The 25,600-nt window shown below is 44.7% G+C and overlaps 2 protein-coding genes across 4 annotated transcripts in view; one reads left to right on the top strand and one right to left on the bottom strand.

Annotated features, from left to right (window-relative positions):
* The first annotated feature begins 129 nt into the window (after positions 1 to 129).
* On the top strand, positions 130 to 1,865 carry ste14 (isoprenylcysteine carboxylmethyltransferase ste14). Its single transcript, XM_018020522.2, has 3 exons — positions 130 to 830; positions 910 to 1,389; positions 1,449 to 1,865. The coding sequence occupies exons 1-3, from the start codon at positions 633 to 635 to the stop codon at positions 1,629 to 1,631; spliced, it is 861 nt and encodes a 286-aa protein (XP_017876011.1). The 5' UTR covers positions 130 to 632; the 3' UTR covers positions 1,632 to 1,865.
* Positions 1,866 to 2,826: 961 nt separating this feature from the next.
* trol (terribly reduced optic lobes) overlaps positions 2,827 to 25,600 on the bottom strand; it is a 61,050-nt gene continuing 38,276 nt past the window's right edge. For all 3 annotated transcript variants that reach the window (XM_026811602.1, XM_026811599.1, XM_026811600.1), the window contains exons 6-37: positions 25,099 to 25,224; positions 24,690 to 24,800; positions 23,892 to 24,014; positions 20,021 to 20,128; positions 19,676 to 19,822; positions 17,990 to 18,100; positions 17,789 to 17,929; positions 17,655 to 17,717; positions 17,548 to 17,562; positions 15,446 to 17,249; positions 15,153 to 15,363; positions 14,811 to 14,951; positions 12,922 to 14,734; positions 12,489 to 12,785; positions 12,027 to 12,169; positions 11,777 to 11,957; positions 11,677 to 11,706; positions 11,334 to 11,603; positions 10,070 to 11,247; positions 9,444 to 9,990; positions 9,118 to 9,372; positions 8,711 to 8,863; positions 7,959 to 8,228; positions 7,622 to 7,773; positions 7,242 to 7,549; positions 6,680 to 7,146; positions 6,423 to 6,588; positions 4,635 to 5,028; positions 4,197 to 4,566; positions 3,519 to 4,128; positions 2,990 to 3,368; positions 2,827 to 2,919 (exon numbers count right to left, since the gene is read on the bottom strand). In XM_026811602.1, the coding sequence (XP_026667403.1) occupies positions 3,116 to 3,368; positions 3,519 to 4,128; positions 4,197 to 4,566; positions 4,635 to 5,028; positions 6,423 to 6,588; positions 6,680 to 7,146; positions 7,242 to 7,549; positions 7,622 to 7,773; positions 7,959 to 8,228; positions 8,711 to 8,863; positions 9,118 to 9,372; positions 9,444 to 9,990; positions 10,070 to 11,247; positions 11,334 to 11,603; positions 11,677 to 11,706; positions 11,777 to 11,957; positions 12,027 to 12,169; positions 12,489 to 12,785; positions 12,922 to 14,734; positions 14,811 to 14,951; positions 15,153 to 15,363; positions 15,446 to 17,249; positions 17,548 to 17,562; positions 17,655 to 17,717; positions 17,789 to 17,929; positions 17,990 to 18,100; positions 19,676 to 19,822; positions 20,021 to 20,128; positions 23,892 to 24,014; positions 24,690 to 24,800; positions 25,099 to 25,224 (10,958 nt within the window). In that variant the 3' untranslated portion in view covers positions 2,827 to 2,919; positions 2,990 to 3,115. The remainder of the gene's footprint in view (positions 2,920 to 2,989; positions 3,369 to 3,518; positions 4,129 to 4,196; positions 4,567 to 4,634; positions 5,029 to 6,422; positions 6,589 to 6,679; positions 7,147 to 7,241; positions 7,550 to 7,621; positions 7,774 to 7,958; positions 8,229 to 8,710; positions 8,864 to 9,117; positions 9,373 to 9,443; positions 9,991 to 10,069; positions 11,248 to 11,333; positions 11,604 to 11,676; positions 11,707 to 11,776; positions 11,958 to 12,026; positions 12,170 to 12,488; positions 12,786 to 12,921; positions 14,735 to 14,810; positions 14,952 to 15,152; positions 15,364 to 15,445; positions 17,250 to 17,547; positions 17,563 to 17,654; positions 17,718 to 17,788; positions 17,930 to 17,989; positions 18,101 to 19,675; positions 19,823 to 20,020; positions 20,129 to 23,891; positions 24,015 to 24,689; positions 24,801 to 25,098; positions 25,225 to 25,600) is intronic.

Here is a 25,600-nt window from a genome sequence, read left to right as displayed (position 1 = left end):
TTTATTTTTCTTCGTGTCGATCGAATAAGATTCTTTCTTCAGAATAATTCAAAGACTCTAAAGAAGCTTCTGGCTATGATTTTAATTCGAATTTTAATTAGGATTCAATTGTATCGCAATCGAGTCTGAATATCGTTACACGAATCCTTCTATGCTATCTCGAAGCTTGTTCTTATATGTACTTCTTGATATTTAATTCGAGATTGAGAATTTACAATAGGTTTTCATATATTTTACCTTGTGCATTCACTATAGGAGCGAAACTACTCGTCTTGAATTTCTCTTGGACTGTTGTCGTAGCTACTTTTTTCTACTGTCTGAGTCTGCTGGATCTGGACTCCAGCAGATACCAGTTAGGGTTAGGTTAGGGCAGAAAAGCCGACGTAGAAATGTGATATTGAACTTCACGTATCGTTTAGAGTTGCTCCATGAACATAAAAGTTAATATGAAACAATGTGTTGTAATTTTTCTAAGCGAGTAAAGAGGATTGGTAATTAAAAGATTTATATTCATGTGAAACCTGTTGTGCGAGGTTGATATCTGTTATCTTGTGTATAACGTAACGTTGGTACCCAAACCAACGGGAATTAATAGTTCAAACGAAAGGAAACGAAATTGGAAATATAAGAAAATGCTGTGCTACGATGGGAAACTCAGTCTGTTCTGTTTTACTGCCGCTTCTCTAATCGCTATCCTTCCAGAAGTGCTACTCAGGTTAGAGTTCGACGTTCCGCAGGCCTATTTCAACAAGATCTGGCTCACACACCTCTTCCAGTATGGATTTTTAAACATACTCCTACTACTAGCCTTCCGCGGCTTCTCTTATCAGGTTCTTCTCAAAATTATTACCACTATCCATTTTAAATACAAGCCACAAGTGTCTGACAGTTGAACTCGTTTTTGTAAAGGTCGCTGTGAGAGCAGCATTTCTAGGATATGTCTTCGGTATTGGGATCATAGTTTCATTGATTGCCAGCCCTTCGTGGCAGATGTTCGGCATGTACATCACCGTAATGGCTACGTTTCACTACACCGAGTTCCTGGGCATAGCTTGTATAAACCCGTCCGCCCTGTCCATAGACAGTTTCATCCTGAACCATAGCATAGCTTACGGGGTGGCAGCAAGCTCTAGTTGGATGGAATTCGTGGCTGAGAGGCAGTACTTCCCTAGCATAAAGGAGCCCAGCTCTGTATCCTATTTCGGTTTAGTGTTGTGTGTCTGCGGAGAGCTTCTGAGGAAGCTGGCAATGTTCACTGCCAAGCAGAACTTCAGTCACATCGTGCAGGACGAGAAATTAGATGGTCATGAACTGGTCACTCACGGGGTGTACAGGGTTTGCAGGCATCCGAGCTACGTCGGATGGTTTTATTGGTCCATAGGAACTCAGGTAGTAACGAGAGGTATTTTATTGAAACGCAGAGGAATTAATCGTATCTCGTTTGATAGTTGATACTACAGAATCCGCTCTGCCTGTTGGCATACATCGCAGCCGCATGGAAATTCATCCGCGATCGTATATACTTCGAGGAGACTACTCTATTGAATTTCTTCGGACAGGACTACGTCGATTACCAGAAGAAGGTCGGGACGGGGATGCCTTTCATATCTGGCTACAAACTGAATTTATAGCAGCCGGTCTGCGTTTAAGTAAACGGCACTTGCATTATGTCAATTTCTCAGGAGTATAATAAATCTAATCTTTGTACTAATCCCTTATTTTGTAAATCGCGATGGGGAGCCGTGACACGAGTGTTCTTAACAAAATTATATTTATTGTCTCATTTCATTTGAAAGAATTATAATATCATATAACAATAGACTACACTTTCATCGTTAGATACTTTCAGTTGATGGATTATACGTTTATCCGTATTCTTTAATAATTATGCTTATTATGTATACGTGTATATTATATACGAAATTGTATTATAATAGTAAATATGTATAATGCAACGGCTAAACACTTGCATCGGACATTCAGAAAGCATTCGTTCGATGTTGGACTAATATGTATAATAACGTGTTAAAGATTCGAGCGGCGTACTTACACTTTCGTTAAATTCTGTACATGATCATTTACAATCTTTTGATATACCGACATATATATATATATATATGTATACGTATTAATTAAACAATCGATCGACTTTGTTAATACGCGAAACCAAAGATTAGAACTTTTGAATAAAACCAAGTTAATATTTTGCAACACGTTTTGTTTATTAAAAAGGAAATGCCTACGATATTGAGTTTGTTAATTGACAACAGGCGGACATGCCAACAGATGAGAATAAAGATAAATAAATGATATTCGAATAAAAGTCTAAGTCTCTTATCTGTAATTCCTCTCCTTAATCCGAACCGCGATTGGCATTCATCTATGTACAACGCCGTTTTATGCGATTCTCCTTAGAATTAGCAAATACAAGTTACTAGCACCGCGCCTTAACTATGCGAATACTCGTTTTAAGTAACTTTCCTTTGATATCACAAAAACCGGAGCTCTGATAAAAAGAAACTCATGTCGAACACCTATCATCCTTTGGTCCAGACGAACATCGAAAGGAAATCTCAAACACGGGCCCGACGTTTCAGAAACTACTGCTGGCTACCATTTAGCTAAGGTAAAATAATCGTATGGCAGTGAAAAATGAAAAAGAACCTTACTCTCTCAGAGAAACGAATAATCGTATAAAATGTAGTCGATCCCGTTAGAAAATATCGTCGGAGTGTGCTCTGTATAACTACAGATATAAAACTGCTCATGCCTCTCTCGCTCTGATAATAATATAGCATATCCCCCAACTTTATTAACATCCCCGATCTTATTTTTAATTAGAGCAAGATACGGAACGATGTGAATTTATTGCGGAACGCTTCAAGATCTCCTCTCGCTGGAAGCTTGTCGTCCCAATACCTGGAAGCATAGAACAGACTCCAAACGGCTGTTAATCGATTAACAGATGTACACGAGAAGAATAATTTACCTTGCTCCAAGCGTCAACGAAGCGTTAGAACAATTTACAAGTCGGATTAATTACAGGGATCGGAACGCGTGTCTCAACGCGAGGGAACCGCGCGTTGGGACACGCGTTCTTCGGTTTAAGAAACACTTAACTGAGGAAGTATTTGATCGCGTACACGGCGTCTACGCATAATACTGTCGGGATCGCGTCGTCGACAGCGAAGGCGAGCAGGTTTTCCAGCAAAATGAGCAACGAGTGAGGAGTTTTAACGTTGCGGCCGGCCACCGAGTTCACCGCCGGCTTCGGATGGATTATGTTCACGGGGGGCGGGGGTACGAACGCGTCGAAGGTGTCCGTGTCCGCGCTGGTGTATACCAACGAAGATGGGATCCACCTCGCTCTGGGCAAAGTCGATTTTTAATACGCCCGATTAATAAAAGATTTTTAACCATGTATAGAAACTGATTTCTAAGTTTATTTAACGATTGCGAGAAGGGATATACGAGACCGGGCAATCATCGATAGAAGATACGAACGAACGATTTCTCACCTGGTGCACGGAGCGACGTTCTTCCCCCTCAAGGCCTTCTCGCCAATATTTATAGCCCCGGAGTCCTGTACCTCCATGGTATAGATGCAACCTGAGAAACCGTCTTGATACTTGCCATAAGTCATAGCATAATCGGGCACCCCTCCCAAGTAGACGCTACCCCTGGCATTGAGATCTTGATGTATTCCGTAGCTAGCGCTACTCTCCATGTGTTCCCCGTTTAATTCTATACTACCATCGCTTCCCTGACGTTTTAGAATTATCCTATGTCTCTCCCCGTCGTCCACCTTCTGTGCCGTTACTCGAATCACCACCGGACCCGCGCCGAGATTATACTGGTATTCCACGTACCTGAAACGATAATAAATTAAGTCAGTACATGTTCTTAAAATAATGGAAATGTCGTACCCATCGATCACGGCTAGAGCCATGTAGTGATCGGGGTTGAGATCGTTCGGTGTCTGCCCGTGCCACATGATCAAACCCTTGGTTTTATTCGTTGAGATTTCGAAACCTAATACTTCACGCTCCTCCTCGTGTGTCATCACCGATTTATCTAATTCTAACCAGCCATCACCTTTGAATGTGACATCGTACGATATCTCAGCCGCTGAAAATGGACAGAAAATAGAAATCATAAATTCGAACTGATAAGTAGGAAGTTCAAATTATGATTACTTTTTTCGCAGTTCTGTCCACTGAATCGGAGTTTACAATCGCACTTGTAATTGCCGGCGACTGGCAAATCGGTGCAAGTACCACCGTTCATGCACGGCGATTGTAACTCGCATTGTTTCAATATCTTCTCGCAATTCCTGCCCACGTAGCCGTACTCGCAAGTGCACGAGTAATCGTAGAAGTCGGCGGTCTGGCAAATCCCGTGGACGCAGGGATTCGAAGCGCAAGGATCGTACGGTGTGGTCGACGGCGGAGTTGTGATCAGACCGATGAACTTACTTTGATTAGGGTGGAGAACGTTACAGTCGTCTATGTTCGCGGAGTCTACTGCCGATTTCAGAATGTCTATGTTCACCGAAGAGATCCCCAGCTGGATTCAGAAGATAAAATTTATGAAGGAACTTAATTAGTTCCTTCATCTTAATATTACACACTTACATCGCTGATGCAACCGCGAAAAGTTCTATTCACTCCCACGTTCTCGTTTACGACGATCTTCCTCTTGTCGACACCTCCGATATAGAGCAGAGTATTAAGCGTCATTGTACGCGCTGCCCCTCGGGACTTGCCATGTACAGTAGGCTCGCTGTTCACAGTTAAATTTCCTTCTTTAAAATCCCTAACAGCAGACACGTGCGTCCAGACGCCTGGCTGAAGGATGTGGCTCGACGCGATGATCGCTGGACCGGTACCGACGTCGTACCGGAACTCGACTCGTCTGTCTCTCACTACGAGAGCGACGAAGTCACCGCGGCCCTCGTCGTACTGAGCGCAGTAAAAGAGAATTCCATCCTGGTCGTCCGAAGGGTTGAAATTCAGAGCCACTTTCAATCTGGAAACAAAATTCGTATGTTAGATCGTTCCGTTCGTTGTCACCGACGTTGGATTTCGAGGAGAGTTTCAGGAGTCTTTCGGCAACGTGCGACTTACCTTTTCGATGCAAGGATGGATAATAATAATCGAGACCTCCTGTTAAATCAATTTTTATTTGCATTCTCAAGACATATATTTATACTTATAGCATCGCAGGAAGCCCGTCAAAGTACATAAACGACGATTCTGGCCCTAGGGACACACCATTGGCACGCGTACACCAAACAGGTGTTTCACAAAAATTATAAGTACAGAGTTTTTTTTTTGGGGAGGCGGGGGGAGAGACACGTGCCTGACTTTCGCGTGCGTGTGTCATGTAGAATTAAAGAGAAGCTCTTGGTACTACCGTGAAATGCGATTCTCGTTTGGCAGTGATCTAATTAATTGCTTAATTTAAAACGTGACTAACAAAAAATGCGTTAAAATGTATTATTCCAAGAAGCTGTACAGCGAACCCTTCGCGGTCCCCTCGCGTTAAGGCACTGGATCAAAAGAGAGCTCAGATCTACTGTTTGAAAGTCGATCGAGGACCATGAAGGGTTGATACTCTATGAATAAGTATAAAGTAAAGTAAAATCGAGTGATAATTCTAATATTACAGCACCATGAGGTTCATTCCGAGGAACTACTCGCTATACAGGCTCCGATCGCGATCGTCTATGACACAGTGTGTGAGGCAGAATAGTGTCTAATCGTAAATAAAATTTTCATAAAAAAAACTATATATAATATACATATAACATATATGCTGACTGACAACTATAAATAGCAGTTACACAAAAAGAAATAATAATAATAATAATTAATAATAATAATAATTATCGATTCGTTCCCTACACGAACACTTCTCAGTTAATAATAAAATATGACTTTCTTCTTGTTGCAAAGAATTTGGTTTGCGACAAAAATAAAAGAGAAAGGCTAGTGTTTGGCGGTGGCGGTGTGTTGATGCATCTTATTGTGGTGATGTGGCCTCGATCGTGGGTTTCTAATAACCGCGTTGCGTGTTCGCAACCGATCTAGCATGGCACTCGTTCTCGCCCTGAAAATCATTATTGCCTAATTAGGATTCAGGACATTCGTTACGCGTATTTAATGCGAGTTCGAAGCCCTGCAAGTCGAAGCTCGATGCGGATTAATGCGACGGAGTTTGAAGCCCTAAAATTAATGCCCCCAACATACGTATTATAGCGTTGTGTATATTAGGATCGAATTAAAAGTGGTACAGGAGTCGTGCGTTAGGATCTGTAAAGCGAGACATACAAGATATTAAGGGTGAGATGCTTCCAATTTGCTACAAGGTATAAGAGAGAACAGATTGAAGCAGCATGCTTTACGATTAGAGATTGCTACCGTCGAGAGGCTTTCGGTGTATTGTGTGCTATGAACGATTTGTCGTTGTGGAAGGCTGGGTCGTTTATGTTCATCGAGTTCTCGCAGCGAGAGCCTGTCTTTCCGTAAGGACAATAACAGTCGAAGCCCATCTCTTTATCCACGCACTTGCCTTCTCCGCAAGCACCTAATTACATCAATCGAACACAGAGTGTAATAAATTTTAATAAAACCTGTTGTGTACGAATTTATTATACGATCGAAGAGAGAATATTTACCAGGGTAACAGGATTGTCCAACGTAGTCACAGTGCTTTCCACTGTATCCAGCGCGACAGAGGCAGGTGTATCCATTCTTCGTGGCAGCCTCTTGACAAACTCCACCGTTGTTACAAGGATTCTCGGCACAAATCTCGCAATTAGTTATCCCCACGCTGTCAGTTTGATCGCCGATTAAATCGACTTCCTTTTCGCCGATCACCAATCTACTGATGCATCCCACGAAACCGGTTTTTATCTCCGCGTATTTGGTGATCGAACTGTCGCTGGGAACGCCGCCGACGAATAACAGAGCTTTCAAGTCCAATCCTTGCTTCCTACCAGCCGCAATTCCCTTGTAAGGACCTTCACCATCGACCAGCATGGTTCCCTCTTTTCTATTACGTTGGAGTTTCACGGTGTGCCACTCTCCGAGCGTCACGGGCTTGTCTGCTCGAATTACCGCCGGGCCAGAGCCTAGATCGAAACTGGAAACCAGATGATACAATGTATAAATTTTCTTGAATGTAAAAATCTTTCAATCAATAAATAAATAATTACTTATAATTGATTATTTAATTACCTGAATTGCGGGTAGCCTCTCACAAGAGCTAAAAGTATAAAGTCTCCTTTACCGCGGTTGGTCTCGTCGTTGTACAGAATAATCCCATCATAGCTCTGCGGTTTGAACGAAACTTCGATATTGAATTTAAGATAGGAGTCTGATAGAGGAGGCAATGCTATGAAACTCTGAGGCGCCTGGTTAAAGAGCGGCACCACTCCCGTTACCACTAACACCGTTGGTATCTCGATACTCTCGTGATCGTTGCTCACAGAGCAGACGTAAGTGCCAGCGTCTTCCGCTTTCACGTTGATGAGTTTCAATTTATTCTGAGAAAGAATTTAGATTAGAAAACGAAAGAACTTACTGGTTTTTAAAGAATCGGTGCTTCTTTTAAGTACCTCGGCGATTTGAGCATCGGGCGGGAGATTGCTTCCAAGTTTGGTCCACTGGAATTTCGTGGGTGACTCGATGTTCGGACGACAGTCCATCTCTAAATTGGACCCGTAAGGCGCGTGTTTCGTCTCGATCGCTGGTGCGTCGTTGTTTCCACCTGAGAACCGCGACTCACGTTTAATGAGCTATCGCTACTTCCTATCTCTCGTCGTATACTCACGTACGATCACAATTTTGCAAGCATTAATTACACAGAAGTTGTATTAATTATTTTACCGATAGCTTACACGATTAAATGGATCAAAAGAATATTAACAATAAATCTCGAGTCTGAAGTATTACCATGAACGACGAGGTTGAAGTCCTGATCGAAAACTCCTTCGGGGGTGTCCGCCGTGCATCTGTATAATCCACTGTCACTCACGGCGACGTTGGTCAATCTCAGAACATTACCGTATTCACGCGCGTTCTCTGGCAAGCTGGGATGATTAGGTCTGGACCAACGGTAACGGGGATCATGCGCGCCAGAGCAGGCGCAACGTATTTCGATAGTGTCACCGATGTTCACCGGGTCTTGAGAGACTTCGACGCTAACGGCCGGAACTCCGGTTGCTAAAATATATATTACACACCAGGATCAGTAGAGAGAAGTGGAAATTATAATTCTGAAGCCGTACAAACGTGTGACCCTCTTCCAATACTGCTTCCTATGACAATGGGCAACAATAGACAACTGCATACCATTTTGGGAGCGCACTACTCTATAGGAAAACGAACACAAATAATGATGCTTGACTACCTTGCTACGACTTGATGATTTACTAATGATCGATCGCTGTCACGAAGTTTTCCAGGTGCTCGTATGATCACAATGTATCATGGTGCAAGGGAACATCGACTACCACTTTCGCAGTACTGTATCTCTCTATCTGATTCGGATATGAGAAGAACATCTTGTGATAAATGTGAAACAACAGTTACTGCGAAAGTGTTAATTTATTTTAAAGTAAGAGGGAGAAGCGTTAATTATCCGACAGACGTCACAAATATCGGGAACTGACACATAATTGTTGTTTGCTTGTATCAGAACAAACCGCGTCGTTGGTGAACGTAGTGACGAATCGGCGTTGGTTCGTAGACAACGTTCTGGTAGACGTTGCAAAAGTAACCCAACAGAAAGCATCCTTGAATGTTGCACACGCACCTGCACTGGGTTTGGTTCGCTCGCGTGCAATCCGAATTAACTACTAATAAATAATATTCTGAATAACACAAGTAAAAAAACGCGTGGACTCTCTACGCGACGTGTACGTCTCCTCGATATCAAACTCAAACTCAAAGCGATTCATGCTTTAAATGTATGTACGATCTCCTGATCGAAATCAATTTTGAAAATTGACATTTCGTATTTAGAAACAGGGAAAGAATTCTTAAACGTAGAATAGGTAGACGAGAAAGAGCAACTCCATGCAGTATTAATATAAAATGTGTTTAGACTTACGCGAGACGCTTAGGTTGATGTAATCGCTGGACACTCCGTGTGGCGTATGGATCTGGCAGATGTACCTTCCGCTGTCTTCCGGCATCGCTCTAGGTAATTCTAAATAATCGTCTTCTATCCTGGCACTCGATGGCATCTGTTGACCCTCTCTGCTCCAGTGTATGGTTGCTCTTTCTCTGACCATGCATCGTAAACGCACGGGCTGCCCGGCATATGTGACTATGTCTCTCTGTTCAGCCGTGACTTCTTCACGTTCTAAGAGTATTACAGAAAAATTAATAAAGTACAAAGTACGAAGACTTTATTTTATAAAAAATGTTACGTACTGTTTACTAAAACCTCGGCAACAGCTTCAGCGGTGCCAGCGTCGTTACTAGCCTTGCAGACATACTTTCCAGCATCAGAATATGTGATCCCGTGGAATTGAAGAACTCCTCTCTCCTGGGTGACTGAATAAGGAAGACTGCGACTGATAGCAGCCCATTCGATGGTCATCGGTTCGTCGCCGGTCGTTCTACAGACAATTGACGGATTCTCTCCAGCACGGACGGTCTGTCTCGGTGGGACTAGCATGATTCTAGGCGGCGATAGCACCTCGAGTTGGGATTTCCGCATGAACAGAACATTGCCAGCTGAATCTGTACCGGTGCAGACGTATTCACCGGCTGCGCTCTTGTCCACGACGGGGATGACCAGTACTCCTTCGTGCACGGTGCTACCTTGAGGCAGTGGCCTACGATCGGTTTTACTCCACTCCAGATAGATCTTAGATCTATCAATGAGCTCTCCGCGGCAGCGTATCTCCACTTTGCCGCCTTCTGGTATCCTGACATAATCCGTTGGTGTTCTATCGTCCACCTGGCCGCTACTGGGCTGAAATCGTAGTTGAGATTCATTTTTATACCAGTTCCTGCAAATATCTTCTATATCCTGTTATTATTAAAATACGTACTGGACGATTGGGATCCGGGCAGGGAACGTCGCCTCTGCAAGGTGGATAATCATCTTCGACGCTGATATAAACGCGTTCCTCCACAGTTCCCGCTGCATTGTTCGCGTAACAAGTGTACGAGCCTTCGTCTTCGATGGAGGCGGAATATATCTCAAAAACGGCGCTCAACGGTTTAGAGGAAAATGGGGATGTTGCATCAAAAGGTTGCAAAATTCTGTTTACGTGTTTATTCCAGTAGACCATGGGTTGCGGGTGTCCGCTTGCGCTGCACATCAATCGCACCCTGTCGCCAGGTTTCACGTTCAAGATACCAGTTCTGGGCGAGATCACGATCACAGGCACGGAATGGACCTCTATGTATACTGTAGCAGTGTTCGAACCGACGGAATTCACGGCGGAGCAAATGTATCCGCCACCGTCGTTAGCCGTGATGTTCGAGAGCCTCAATACTCCACCAGGAAGCTGTTTGACGTTCGATGGGAACGGCCTGCCGTCCTGACGGGACCATTGCAACTCTGGCATGGGGATACCAGCGATTGCTCGACATTGGAGATCCGTCGAGCCGCCCAGAATCACCGGTGGCACTTGTTTAGGGTAAATCTCTACTCTCGCTGGTTCCCTGGGTTCAACCTCGACAATGGCACTGGCTTCGTGAGTCTCACCGTTCGGCCCAGTCACGTGGCAGACGTAGACGCCTCTGTCAGCGATCTGAATATTGACGATCCTCAAGCGGTCTCCCACTGGTTGCACGTTCGAACTTAGTTGTTCCAAATATTTGCTCCACCTCACTTGTAGACCTGGTTCTCCGCTTGTCTCGCATCTCACCTCAGCTACGCTACCTTGGGAGACAGTTTGCCTCTCGGGTTTTACCTTGACCGACGGCGGAGTCCTTCTGTTTACGCTAATGTTGATAGTATTATTGGCCTGCGTTCCTACGCTGCTGATGGACGTGCACACGTAGATACCGGAATCGTAAGTGCTCGGATTAATGATTGTTAAAACGCCTTCGCTCTGACTGGCTGTCGACGGCAATGGAATGTTCCTCTCGCGAGACCAGGTGACGTTCGCTGCTTGGGACGGGAAACAAGTGACGACAATAGTTTCGCCTATCAGTCCGATCCACTGTGAAGGAATAATAGTCGGGGGTATGCCTGTCGTCGGTGGCCCTGTTGGATTGTCTTTAAACGAATACAAAAAGGTATCACGATTATATTTTTCAAATAGGATAAAGATTCTAGTAAATGTTCAATGGTTCGACATGCACCTCTGACGTAAAGGATCGAGGTCCTCTCGTCTGTCCCCAAGTGGTTCCTCGCCACGCACTTGTACTCCGCAGCGTCGTTCCTAGATACAGCTCTGAGACTCCAAACTCCATTGTAGATTACCACTTCCGGATTCATGGGACCGTGGACGCGAATCCATTCGATTTGAGGCGGTGGGTTTCCGGTAGCTTCGCATCTAAACTCTGCGGGTTCGCCGACGTACACTTCCAGAGACGATGGTTGAATCACAGCCCTGGGTGCCTCTGTCGAGCCTTCGAACAGAAACGCCGATCTTAAGCATTGATAGAAGAATTGCTGGAAAGGAACTTGACACGAAACTTGTACCTGGGATGTCGAGCAAGCTTTGCGGAAAAGCTGCGTCCACGTAATAGATATAGATTTAAGAGACTCAGAGTAACTATTAATTAACTAAATAACTTCTTACCGCCAACGGTGAGAGTCACGTTCTTATGGCCGATGTAAACCCCGTCGGTCACTTGGCAAATGTAAGTACCACTATCCGACACTTTCACGTCTCGGATGATTAACAAGCCTTGGCTATCGTCGACGCTCCTTCCCGGTGGCAACTGACCACCCTGCTTCTCCCACAAGACGCGTAACGATCCCTGGATTCACACGAATCGTCAGTAAAAGGCAATTAATACTTTCCCGAAGACACCGTCGTCTACACTCACATTGTCCAAAGATCTTCCGGAGCAGTGGTACCGAACAGTACTTCCGGTTTCCACAATCTGGAACTCCGGTCCCTGGATGTAAACTATGATCTTCGGTGTTGGTATAGGAGGGTACGGAGTGGTGGGTCCCGTGGAAGTTTCGTCTGCAAGGAGCGCCGAGAGAAATTAGAAAACTGTGAGAAACGATATTTCCACAAAATCAACTTCCTACACCAATGAGAAGCTCCAGAACCAATGATGACAGATCTATCAAGCGTACACCTTAACAGACGGGCGGTACTAAAGGAGAAATTCATCCGACGATGAAGAGAATGAAAATACAAGATCTTCTACGAACGAACAGACACACGATAAAGGGTAATGATTGTCCCATGAAGAAATGTCTTCGATCGTATGATAGCCCATTCTGATCCATCCCAGAGACGGACAACACAGATATCCGTTTGATTTGATCCAGCAAACCTGGCGTAATCGATGTCACGACTTTGATCAATTCCTTGCCGTATTGATCCCGGATGAAGCACTCCACGTTGAACGGAGAGTTCCGGGCGTAAACCTGCCACCTCCTAGACGCGCCCTTCGGATTCCTCTCGATCGGGCCTGGATAGCCGCTGCTCGCGGTCAATGGTCTCCAATCGAGCGGAGTCAATTTAAAAGTGATATACAACGAGTCCATGAACTCGTAACTGCACGTGAACATAATCGACGTGTTCGGCTTTACCGTGCTCGACATTGGCGTTAGATTAACCATCAGCTTACCTAATTCACGATACAACTTTCAAAAAAATCTTTCCTCTCGCTCGACAACAATTCTCCCTCACATACTAGATTACCAGACAATTAGATTCTAGCAAAATCTCCTAAAACGTTAGTACTCATGTGAGATCGCACGTACCTATGTCCTGACAATGCTGGCCGACGTATCCTGGTTGACAGTGACACTTCACTTGGCCGCTCCTGGTCATCTCGCAGCTCTTCTCGTTGTTGTTGCAAGGACACAGCTTGCAGGAACCCAAGTAGCTCACGGATCGATCGTTCGTATCTCTGTAGTAGCCTCTAGCGCAAGATTCGCAAGATGTTCCCACGTAGCCTGTCGGGCATCTACAAACCTCTACCTGAGTCGCTCTTCTGTTCCCTGTCAGGTGTTCCACAGCTGTGTCCAAGCTGATGTCACTGATGTAGGTAGCTGACATTCGTTCACTGTGCGTCGCGCGGACTAGTATAGCCTCCAGGTTCGATAACACGGTCATCAAGTCGATCCTCGAAGCCACCCGAGGTCCCTCGGTGGTCAAACGTTTCCATTCCGACTCCCTCAGCGGTACAGAGTAAGTCAGAGGAACATCCGGTTGGATGTCATTAGGATTCGTCCAGAAGAGAGTGATTCCGTTGCCGACTAAGATGATATCTTGATCTTTGTAGCTCTGCGCACCGGGATAAGCCGTTATGTGTTGAGTCAAGGTGAGATTGCCGCCGTAGCTCTTCACTTTGTTGCCCGTGAAAATGACAGGCAGCGACCAGAAGAGCCTTCTTCCTCTGCTGTCAGGATATCGGTAACCAATTTCGTTCATGGCGAAGTTCAATTCGAAACCATCGTCGATCACCTCTTGCCTGGTCGCGTCGGTCAACGTGAAACCGTGTTGATTATCGTAAACCCAGACGGGTATTTGTTGAACGTAAAGAGAACTCTCGTGGCATTGGTCGGTGACTCCGCTGCAGTAACACTCGCTGCAACCGTCTGGATTGTCTGTAGACAGCCCGAAGCTGCCTGGGCGACAGCGATTGCACTGAGGTCCTTCGACGTTGCGTTTGCAGTCGCATCGATCGCCGATACAGAAACTACTACGCGATCCAGATTCGTTGCAAATACACGGGGGCCTCTCTGTTCCTCTGTAAACGCAGTCGTTGGGAGTTCCACGAGACGCATCGCCGTCGTATCCTGGCTCACAAATTTCACAGGAATCGCCGGTGGTGTGATGAAGGCAGTTCTCGCATATTCCAGTGTCAGGATTGCACTGACTAGAATGTCCGTTGCAGTTGCAAGGCTCGCAGAATCCTAAATAAAGACCCTCGCTAGCTCTCGTATACCCAACGTCGCAGTCCTCGCAGGAGAGACCTTTGTAACCCACGGGGCAAGAGCACTCCTCGACTTCTACTGCTCTAGCCCGACCGGAATTATACTTCTCAGCAGTGTCTAACGATACTAACGATAGAGCAGCCTCGTCTGTGTGTGTCGTGTACGTAGCTTTAATTCTAATAGCGCGCACGTCGGCTAGAGCCATTAATAAATGTTCTCTATCAGCCTGAGTCCCGTCGTTCCGTTGCCAATATTGTTCTAACAGAGGAACGGTGAACGTCTGCTGTGTATTCGGCTCGGGAAATTCTCGGGAGAAGTACAACAAATTGATATCGTTCGCGCTGATTAATTCCACATCGGGAGCATTGTTCTTGGAACTCTGGCCACCCGGTGCCGGAACGTAGCGAACGGTGTATTTGAGATTGCCACCATAAGAAGTGATCTGATCACCAAGGAATATGCTAGGCAGTTGCCAGTAATAAACGTCGTTGTTTCCACGATTCGGGAACTCGTTGTAGATGATCTCGCGTCTCACCGTGTCCAGGCGAATGTCATCCGTGAGCGGTGGAGCGTCTGGTGTCTTGGACTCGATCAGAGAGAAGTCTCTGACGGAATTCGTGAACGATACTCGAATCTACGATCAGATTTTATCTTTGCGCTGCTTTGGAAATTTGATTCGGAACTGAAAGATTATATACGATTTTACTTACGTCGTTTCTGTACCAATTGGACGAGGTGCAGTCTCTCGTGATGCCCATGCAGAAGCAGCTGATGCAGCCGAATTGGTTTTTCATAGCCAGGTTGAACGTGTTCACCTTGCATTGGTTGCAAGTTAGCCCCGTCGCGTACAACTGCAAATCATAGTTTGTTAAACCACATGCACGAACACTTATTCAGATCGAATCTGACACTCTCGCCATGAATCCTCCGAATCGTACTTACTTTGTGACAAAGGATTCCGAGTTAAACGAGAGCATGAATCAACACTTGTATATTATACAAACTATATCCAAAGGAGGCCTACTCTTTTAGAATTCCGAAAAATTTAATACCTTGCATCGACAACGTCCGGTGTTGGGATCTGCGACTACGCTCAAACTGCCATCGGGATCGCAGTGGGGCGTCGGGACGCACATATCGCCTGGGATGAGCGGGTTCCCTTGGTATCCCACGTCGCACTGCTCGCATCTACGGCCGACGTACCCTGGCGGACAATCGCAGGTGGGCTGACCGTCGGATCCGAGGTGACACGTACGTGCGAATCTGATTAAAATCCACGATAATTATAGAAAATCGTTTTCGAAGAAACGTCAGGTTTATTTTATATGAATGAATGATTGCTCACTGATTGGAAGGAGTAGTGTGTGGGCAGGGACACGTCTGGCACGGAATGTTCCTCATAGGATCTCCGTAATATCCCGGAGGACAAGGTGGCTCAGCGGAGTAACACTGACCCAGCCAAGGACCGTTCTCTCTTCTCTGATACCCTGGCGCGCACTGTTCGCAAGACAGACCGGTGTATCCCGAAGGACACCGGCATTCCTCGACGTATACCGCAGACCCCAGTCCCGTGTTCCTTATATCAGCAGTGTCCATTATTATATGAGTGATCTGTACGTCCAAGTCTGGTGAATCGTCGTACTGTACTTTAATCAAAATATTATCGACGTTCGCTAAAGTCATCATGATATCTTCTCTGGTTGCAGGGACTTCGTTCCATCCTTGTTGCTTATCCCATTCTCCTTGGAAGAACCTGACCGATTCTTCGTTGTTGTAATTCGGTATTAGTTGATTACCTCTATGAGTCAAGGTGTAACCGTTGCCACTGAGAATCACCGATGGTTTGGTATTCGGTGATCCGGTGCCGTTGAATCTGACTCTGTACTTCAAGTAACCACCGTACGATTTCAATTGATTCCCGTGATAATTTTCAGGCAGCGCGAAATAGGGGATCCTATCGTCGATCGTGAGAGCGTGTAGTCCCAACTCGGGCTCGGAAACGTGGAACCCGTCGCGACCCACAGACGTCAAATACGAGAAAGGCACGGACACTGTTTGGACGTTCACTTCCTGCGGCTGGAACTGAACTCCCACGATCTTATGCCGATCGAACGGCGGTGGGATTTGATAAGTGAACAAATTGGCACTGTGACACTCGGTGGCGACTCCGAAACAGAAACAGGAGATACACTCGTCGACGGATCTCGCTTCGGAGTTGAATGTACCCTTCGGGCAGACGTCTTCGTCAGGTTTGTTCACCATCACGATGGCGTCCGGCACGGCGAACACGAAGCCGGCGGTGTTCAATCCTTCGCAAGAATAAGCACCCTGATCTTCGATCTGAATATCGGGACAAGTGAGGGTGCCAGTTCCGTTCACAGATATCATGCTGCACTTCGGTGGAACGTGGCCCCAGTTGAGACGCCAATTGATTTCAGGAACGGGCACGCCGACCGCCGAACATACGATCACCAAGGTCTCTCCCCTGTTCAAAGTGATCATGGGTGGTGGTGGTTTCACTATGTAAACCGGCGAGCATCCGATCTCGTCGCTGGCGTCCAGACAATCTTTGTCGAAGTCGCAATGATAGCTTCTCGGTATGCACTGATCGTTGCTTCTGCAAGCGAATTCCGTGTTACGACAGGGAGAGCCAGGTCTGGACGGGGCACAATTTTCTTCGTCGCTGCCGTCGGCGCAGTCTTTATCACCGTCGCATCGCCACACCTTGCTCACGCATTGCGTATTATTGCAACGGAACTCGTTCGGTTCGCAGCCATGCGGACTGCAACGCATCTCGTCCGAGCCATCGGTGCAATCCACTTTCCCGTTGCAGACGTACGATTTCGGGATGCAGTCGCCGTTGCTGCAAGTGGCTTCGTCGTATTGACACACGTGGGGTCTGCTCGTCGCCGGTGGTTCGAACTTTTCTACGGTCAGGTAGACGGTCAGCTGTTGACCGGGAGTCGACGAAGGGTAACCCACGGCCTCGCAGATATACGCTCCCGCATGGTCCAGTTGAATGTTCGGGATTTCTAAACGTCCGTTGATGTCACGGCTTCCGGGAGGTAGAGGAAGATTGTTCCCGCGGAGCCAGCGTACTCTCGCGCGAAGGGGACCCTCGTCTCGGCATTGGAACACCACCTCGCGACCTGACGTCCCCAAATAAAATTGTAGCAACCGGAGAATCGTTCCGGGCTTCGTTACGTGTTACTCGCGTCTGATTAATCGTGTAAAATAATTGGAAGCAGCGTTTGTGTTACTGTTCGACGTAATGTGTGAACAACGTGACGGTAGTAAATGTATTTGTAAATATCATGTACATGAATCTTAATAAAGAATGCTCTTGATTAAAACACAAAGCCTGATTGTAAAATTGCCTATGATCTGACGATTCATTAATCACATTTTCAGTTTCATGGCATTACTTTGCTCCTCAAAAATTCTTACCTTGCTTCGCCGGGTCTGGCCGAGCAAGAAAAATAATCAAAACTCTCATTACTCTACGATTTTTAACAATTACTCGATTCGGGTTAATAATTCAATCGATAACTTACTTTCTTTGATCACTTGCTCGCTGGGGTAGGTCTTCAACAGCAGGTGAGAATCTCTAGGTGGATCTAAATAGTCGATTACGCAGTTAAAATATATCTAATTGATCGATGATCAGATTGATCTATGAATTACGTACAGCAATTCTCTTCATCGGATCTGTCTCTGCATTCTGGAACTCCATTGCAAATGGAAGACTGGGGCACGCAATTCTTATCGGTGACGCACATGATGTAGCCGCTGGGGCAACGGCCCGGCATCGGATGAGAGCCGGGTTGATCTGGCACAGAAATCAGATATAAAGTATCCCGCGGACACGAATGGCACGAGGTATACGTACCACATTCCTCGGGTTCGTCAGATCCATCCGCACAATTGATGACGTTGTCACACTTCTGATCGGCCCTGATGCAGTCACCGTTCGAGCATTGGAACTGATCCTTGGCACAGCCTAGAGAAACGTTTACTCAACTTCAAAGAACGCCCGCGACTCGAGCAGAGGAGGAGTTTACAAATCCAATTAATAAATCGAACGAGACACAAAGGATCTATCGTGTTTTCAAATTACTAAATCGAGGAAACCATTGGAGTACCTAAAATGCTAGAGGCGAACGTACAGTAAAATGAGACCAACATACAAAGAGATGAATTCTGTGCTCGTTTCACTATATCTACGTAGGACAGTTTCAATAACACGAAGTAAAAAACGCTACCGTTTCATGCCACAATTCTACTTTGCTAGCATTTCTACTTGAATAAAATTTAGGTAAGAATATCGGATGCAGAAATATTTTACACAGAGGTGCATCGAACGTCTCACTGACGACGAGTAGAATTCACTCAAATTTCTACTCGGGCAACCTACACACCGTCTAGTCGGTTGCTAAACACACAACTGAAATGCAGAGCCCAGAATCTGTGGCGTCCTGAACTTAAATTCTAAGTTCATTCCCTAAATCCAGTCTAAAAATCTAGATTTAAATCATTACACGATACAGATAGAGATCGATGATGAAGATCGTAATGAACAGCTTCGAGCGGATCATCTGTTTTATACTTAAATCAAACTTCGTCGATTCTTGATGAAACGAACTTCGGTTTCGATTCGTGGTTTCGATGATCCACTCGAGGGTTGAGAAGGGGTCGCGGGACGGGGACGGAAAAGGAGGAGGAGGAGGGACGCCGATCAGATTCTTAGGTCTGCCAGTAGAATCTAACCGAAGCAAAACTGTTCGTCGGTAAAATCACGGCAATCGTAGAAATGGTCGCAGTGGTGGGTTTCGGGGATGCAAGTGCCGTCGGCGCAAACAAAATCGTCCGGGGCGCAACTCCTCGCGGTTTGATTAGCCGGGTGATAATCCGAGCCACCCTTGCCAGTGGCTTGCTCGCTTTTATCCGAACCGTCTTTACCTAGAAGTAACCCAAACTCAACCACTTCTCCTCATCATCCCTTCGTTCAACACCTCTGCTCTCGTCCTTTGCGATTTACCCTGCGACTACTTACTATTATACTTCTCCAGGGGAAAGGTCACTGTTGCATTTCTCATAGACTGACAATAGATCACGATTTACGACCAAATAAATTACATTTTTCATATCTTTAATTCTTATAGGAATTGTAATAATTTAGATCCGACGATCCGATGTCAGTCTAGAACGGAGTTCGCGTTTTGGTGCACGTCATGTACAAAGTGCATCACTTTCTGGTTGCCTCTAGCAGGCGGTGGACACGAATGGCCAAACATTGCGTGTAATATATGCACCTGGTGCGTTGCGTGAGCTACTGGTTCTCATAGTGTGCAAGATCGAATGGAGCTTATGTACAGGTAGTAGAAACGACCACGACGTGGTCGGACGTCCTCAGACTTAATCGAAGTACCTTCTGATCCTTTTTATCAGGGGTTTGTCTCAAAGGTTCGATTAAAATCTGGACGTCTGCGAATATCTCGACCGGTTCCCATGGTCCATGGGCCAGTTTCTGTCGTTTTGCACACGCGTTCAATTTACATTTTACAGAAATATATACCTTGACGACAGTTGAGCTCGTCGTCTTGGTGAGGGCAGTCGGGCCTTCGGTCGCAGACCGCGGATCGTGGGATGCAGCTTCCATCGCGGCAGGTGAACTCGTCTGCTCTGCACTCGACGCTCGGTGGTCCCGGCTGGCCCGCGTGCTCTGTTTCCACGTTTAAATATTTTATGCAATACTCTCTATTTTTTTTAGCATTTCTTTTAAACATTGACGAATCTATTTAAGTTTTCACTAAGAGTCATAAAAAAAAATATCGACAATGTAAAATATCGATCGGTGAAAGAGGCATTCGTATTTTCTGTCGATGCTCAGTTTAGAATAAGTACGTCGCCAAGCGCTTACCGCAGTCGCGTTCATCGCTGCCATCGTGGCAATCGATGTTCTCGTCGCAGAAGAAGTTCTGGTTGATGCAGACACCATTGGCACAGGGCAGTTGTCCCTCGGGGCATTCTGAAAAAAATGATCAGACCATTTACCGAGGGAAAGGGTGACGTTTCCAAAACGTCTAAAAGAAATTGAAGAAACAGAGACGAGAAAAATAGAAAAGAAGTAGACGAGTTTCCCCATTAAACCGTCACACCATAAATGTTTAATAAATAAAAGAATACAATATTCCTCATTATATTAAAAAGTCTTGTAGAATATTTTTTTAAGACACACAGAAGTAAAGAGAACCTCGACTGGGCAGCCAGGACGTTTAAAGTATGTACAAAGAAAGGTCCCAAAATTATTAACACGTTAAATACAACTGGTGTGCCAATAATTATGGGATTCGCAGTGTATAATAGAAAGTTTGATCGATTCAGTGTGGCTGGTATTAAATGAGAGGTTGAATAAGTGGCCCAGGATAATTAAGCGATCGATAGGGACCGTCCCAGCCGAGATACCAACAAGGATAAACCCGTCAAACAAACAGCGTGCACACTGTCGGGTGTCATGCGACGCGACGTTTTTAACTCGACCACGCGTGGTCTGCACCGATCTCCCGTGACGGTACTCCCCTTAGGCGATTATCAATATTTATGCAAAGTAATTAGGAATACCAATGCACCATCCCACTTGGCCTGTATTACGTTTTCTCAATTTTAAATCATCTATTAAATGATTGAAAAATCCGTCGTTTTAAACACTATAAACTGCGGTCTCTGATAAATTTTATTTTTCTAATCGAACATAATTACTGTTTCTATAGAAATTCGATACGCACGAATTATGCGAAATGAACGCGACGATTCTCTACCACGTAAAATCGGAAAAGTCGGGCCGGAAACTTTTTCGGATGCGAACACGGTGCAATACGTTATCGTTATCGGTGGGTGTCAATTATGCAGTTAATCATGCGAAATCGATCGGATAAACGCCAAAGGCGCGAAGGGATAGTGAATACAATAATTTCGCATCGGTGGACCCGGGCGCGTGCGTGTGCGTATCGGCAAGAGTGTTTAAGTAGGAAAATTCTACTATGGCCACGATAACTCCGTGAACTACGTCCTCCCTAGGGAGCCAGTGCGCGGCGATGGTATTACATGTACTTTCCAAATGCTACGGGAAACGTTTAAACGGTATCAAACAGAAAGATCTAGGCAAAAGGCGATGCCTCGTAAATCTAAGTCTCTATGTGTACGTGAGAGAAACTCAGACAGAGACAGAGGCGTATATGTTCTTGCGTATAATGGTGCTTAAATCAATTTTTTATTATTTAAAATAAAAATTCTTTATCTTCCTGCGTGGCACCAGTGTACGCAAGGGCTCGTAGATTTATCGATCCTAGGATCCTGTGTACGTGCTTGTGCAAAACTTACGATCTAAATCAACACGAGTACCATAGAGCGGAGAGAAGATACATAAAGATTATATATATAAATGTATATACATATAGAATCAGTGACAGAGAAACGTATGTACATATCAAGGTCAGGCAACCTGTGCTGAAAGAGGAGATCGATAAAAAGTAAGACACAGAAATAGTGAGAAAGTGAAAGAGAAAGTTTAGAAGGAAAATTCTCTCGTTAATTAAATATAAAATACGATTAGAAATTTATTTGTTAGCTGAAATACGTAAAGATTCGATGATCGATGATCGAGGCTACGGATCGGATCGAGTTTCTTTAGGGAATTACTCGAGCAATAAAGAAATGATTTCGAGGAAAGATTGAATTCTTGTTCTTCAAGTTTTACGCGAAAGAATTTAATGGGGCGATTATTTCTGAGAAAAATAAGTCGAAAATATATTTTCCACCCTCGAGCTTTCGTTCTTGAGGAAAGATTTGAAACTCGGTCGCGTATGCGTGCTCTCGCATCGCTGGTTCTCAAGCCGACGCAACTTCAAAAAGTGTTGCTATTACACATGATTCTGATCAATACCATTAAGTTTGTATGAACCCTAAAAACAATGACAAAGCATTGAAATTTTAACAGTTACTAGATATTACATTAATAAAANATGGCAGAATTTTATAATTTCGTACAATTCATTTAATAATATTTTAAACTTGAAATAATGTCAACTTCGAATATTATTTAAGATATACAATAAAAAGTATGCAAACATAATTTTTCCCCTTTAAATATTGTACACAGCTTTTTATTACATGCCTTAAACTTTTAGCAGAGATCTTACAACCTTACTCATACAACCTTAAACACCCTTTCTAGTTTCTAATAATAGAGCATCAAAAATTGACTTCAATTACAGAGCGACTATTTATTAAACGACAACTGAATAATTTCTACCAATTGTGGAATGGTGGAATTATTTCGTGAGAGCAGTAACTAGTGTCAGGTAAAATGAGAACCATGGTGGAAGCTCTTCAAGTTCAATTTCCTCCAAAAACGAAGCTTTCCAAGAGGAACAACTTTCCTGCTCATTTTTATGCAAAGGAATCGCCACCCCATGCAAACCCAAAACCTCTACACAGTGTTATCAACCCAACTTCTGCATCCTGTTACCTCTCTAATCCATTATTAACGTCAGTCATCTCGTAATTCTCATTGGAACCTCGGTGTCCTACGAGGATTTCGATTGAACGACGTTTGGAATTTAACCATCTTAATCAAATCTTTTAACACGTAATTATTACCGAAGATAATAAAAGAAATCATTTCTGTAGCGGACTTCGTTGAGCCATCGGGACAAGATTTGATTGTTGAACTTTGTTCCTGATTCCGTAGCCTCGACCTGTTCGGGCTGGGCGTCGATGTTCAAAGCTGAGGCCGGCAGTCAACGTCCGGCTCGAACACGGTCGATAGAATCGAGGGAAACGAGATTAACGGCTCGCATGGCGCGACCGGACGAGCCGGCGTTAGTTACAGCTTCTTAATTGCCGCCTTGAAGACCGACGCGCGACCCACCCAAGAGCTACGGGCCCCTCCGCGTACGCATCGATTTCCATTCTCTTGGCTTCGCAGTTTTTCACGACGCCTTACGATGGTTTAGGCTCAATTTTATATCAACAAATTCGTCAAATCGTTTCACACTTCTTCGTTCTTTCTCATTCAGGATTTGACTTTACTCATAAATTTTCTAATTAATTAGAAGTTAGGAGTTTAATTCTTGAAGAGACACGAATTCGTGCGTACGGGGGTATCTGAAAAAGAATTAATTAGAAGAAACTCATTTTTCCCTGCGTTCATGCGAGGATACGTCGATACCCGGTCGCAGAATAATTCATCAAGGTGCGGTGGGCTTAACCCGAAGAGAGCGGGTGGATTGACAGGCAAAGGAAGTCGAGAATAAAAGAAGAACCGGTCTCTTGGCCGATCCGCGTTCCAGACAATCGATGGATTCCGAACATGAATTGTTTAATTGGCGATCCCTGCCGAGGATCTCGGGTCAGATGTGGTCCGCGTTATTCTTTTTTTTTACCCAAGTTTACTCTTTCACTTTTCTGGTAGCATCGCCGAGCTACGTTGGCCAAATTGGCAAAAAATAAGGGAACGTAGTGGCAAAAACGAGGAACCTCCTCTAAGCAAACTATACTCTTTGCATCATAAAAATAGGGCAGGTGGGTCGTCAGTGGTTCTCAAACCCAGCCGACCCAACGTTCGAGTGAACGAATTAAATTCCTCTATAATAAATAACAAGAATTTTCTCTCTGTTTCAATAAATTGTAAATTCGATTGGTAAAAATCGCTTCTATCCATCATTAATATCTGCGACGCGGATCAGCTTTCCGAGATACAGAGAAGACAGATAGACAGAGAAAAATCGTACTACTACGGGTACAGTTGATCTCGTCGGAGCCGTCGAAACAGTGCGGTCGACCATCGCAACGTCTCTTACTGTCCAGGCACAATCCGTCGTTGCATCGAAACGTTCCAGCCGGACATTCGCTTACTACCCAAAAAAAAAATAGCCCAGGCGTTTCCCTGTTAGAGCCAGTAAACGACTCTAGGGAGAGAAATGCCCTCGACAGAGTCCACTAAAGATTCACACATTTAATACGTAACGAAAACGATCGACGTCTCGTACGTGTAAAAAAAAGTGAACTCTGTCGTCACCTGGATCGGATCCATCTCGGTTCAGGATAGGAAACGGTACTTACGAGCATCTCCGACAAACCCAATGTACCAAAGGTTCGATCCTTTCGTCGTACAGATTAGTAAATGTTAATATGGAACACGATCGATCGAGATCGGACGAACGAGTACAAAAATTCATCAGCTCGTACAACGAAAACTTCGTAAGCGATTGCAACACTGAATCATTGCATGCTTATTCGCTTTCAAAAGTCATGCAGAGAACATGCAAAGATCGTGACTCGCCAGGAACTGTGTCCGAGTTTTACCTCTGTGGGAGAGAGTGGATAATCTCCACGAGGGAATGCGATGTTAGTAGACGATGCTTATTATCAATGAAATTATTATATGGATTTCTTTTAGTAAGAAATGTGCTGCTTTAGTTTTGTCAGTCGTTGGATTTATGCTTCTACGGCAGGGAACGATTCGGTAGGATCATTGTGGCCAGGTCATTTCTCACCCCATTGAGCTTTCTTTGTCAACCGATAATTACCACATCCGATCTCGTCGGAGGCGTCGGGGCACTGGATCTGATCGTCGCACCTCTCGACCTCCGGAATGCACTCACCGCTGGAGCATTTCCATTCGGCCGGCGTGCAGACACCTTGACACAAGTATCGGCTCAACGAAAAGCTCAGATAGGACCTGTGAGGATCTTCGACCCTTGCGATTTCAATAACGATATCTCATTCAACCCTTTGGGAATTAATCTTATAAAAAAGATCGTTAAATGAACGTGTCTCTGTGATTCCCAAAGGGTCAAAGACCCAAACACGTTACTGACCATCGTCGTGAGTTGAAGAACAGGAAGAGGATGTGGTCACTCAGAACGTTTAAAAATTTTCACAAAATTTATCGATAACAGAACTGAGTGACCGAAGGGGTGGCTAAAGCAAGCTTACCACAATTGCGCTCGTCGCTGCCATCCAAGCAGTCGAAGACATTGTCACATTTGCGTCGAAGCAAAACGCATTGTCCATCGTCACAGCGCATTTCCCTGCTCAGATCGCATTCCCTCCGTCCTCGGCCTAAACGTGGATACATAAACAAGCACAATCGCAACACTACTCGACACACAAGAAGCTTCTATGTTCAGGGAAGACGATGCCATAGCGAACAATATAGCCTAGAGGCGTGGAAATTGCAGTAAATCCCTTACACCTCTATTGATAATCATTCATAACGATGAATTAATCAATTCAGAATCTAATCTGTTAACTAAATAATTACGGAGTTTGTCGATAGACTTCTTATTTAAGGATGTATTGGCTATACCGTCAATCTCAAAAGTTTATGTACCTTAGAAAAACGCATTTTCTGTAATTAAAAAGAAATCAGACGTCGGAAGAATAATGCTAATAATAAATAGCTACGTGCTAAAAAGTATAGAAGGAAATATTCAAT

The sequence above is a fragment of the Ceratina calcarata genome, unplaced genomic scaffold (assembly GCF_001652005.2).
Source record: "Ceratina calcarata isolate Rehan_Ccalc_2016 unplaced genomic scaffold, ASM165200v1 scaffold229.2, whole genome shotgun sequence".
Classification (NCBI taxonomy): Eukaryota; Metazoa; Arthropoda; class Insecta; order Hymenoptera; family Apidae; genus Ceratina; species Ceratina calcarata.
Note: the sequence above shows the minus strand (reverse complement) of the source record. Positions and strands in the feature narration are given on the sequence as shown.

Excerpts from the sequence above, each read along its gene's own strand:
- ste14 (XM_018020522.2), top strand. The coding sequence starts at position 633 with ATGCTGTGCTACGATGGGAAACTCAGTCTGTTCTGTTTTACTGCCGCT. Across the intron at positions 831-909 it reads TCCGCGGCTTCTCTTATCAG|GTCGCTGTGAGAGCAGCATT; the intron begins GTTCTTCTCAAA and ends GTTTTTGTAAAG. Across the intron at positions 1,390-1,448 it reads ATTGGTCCATAGGAACTCAG|TTGATACTACAGAATCCGCT; the intron begins GTAGTAACGAGA and ends CTCGTTTGATAG.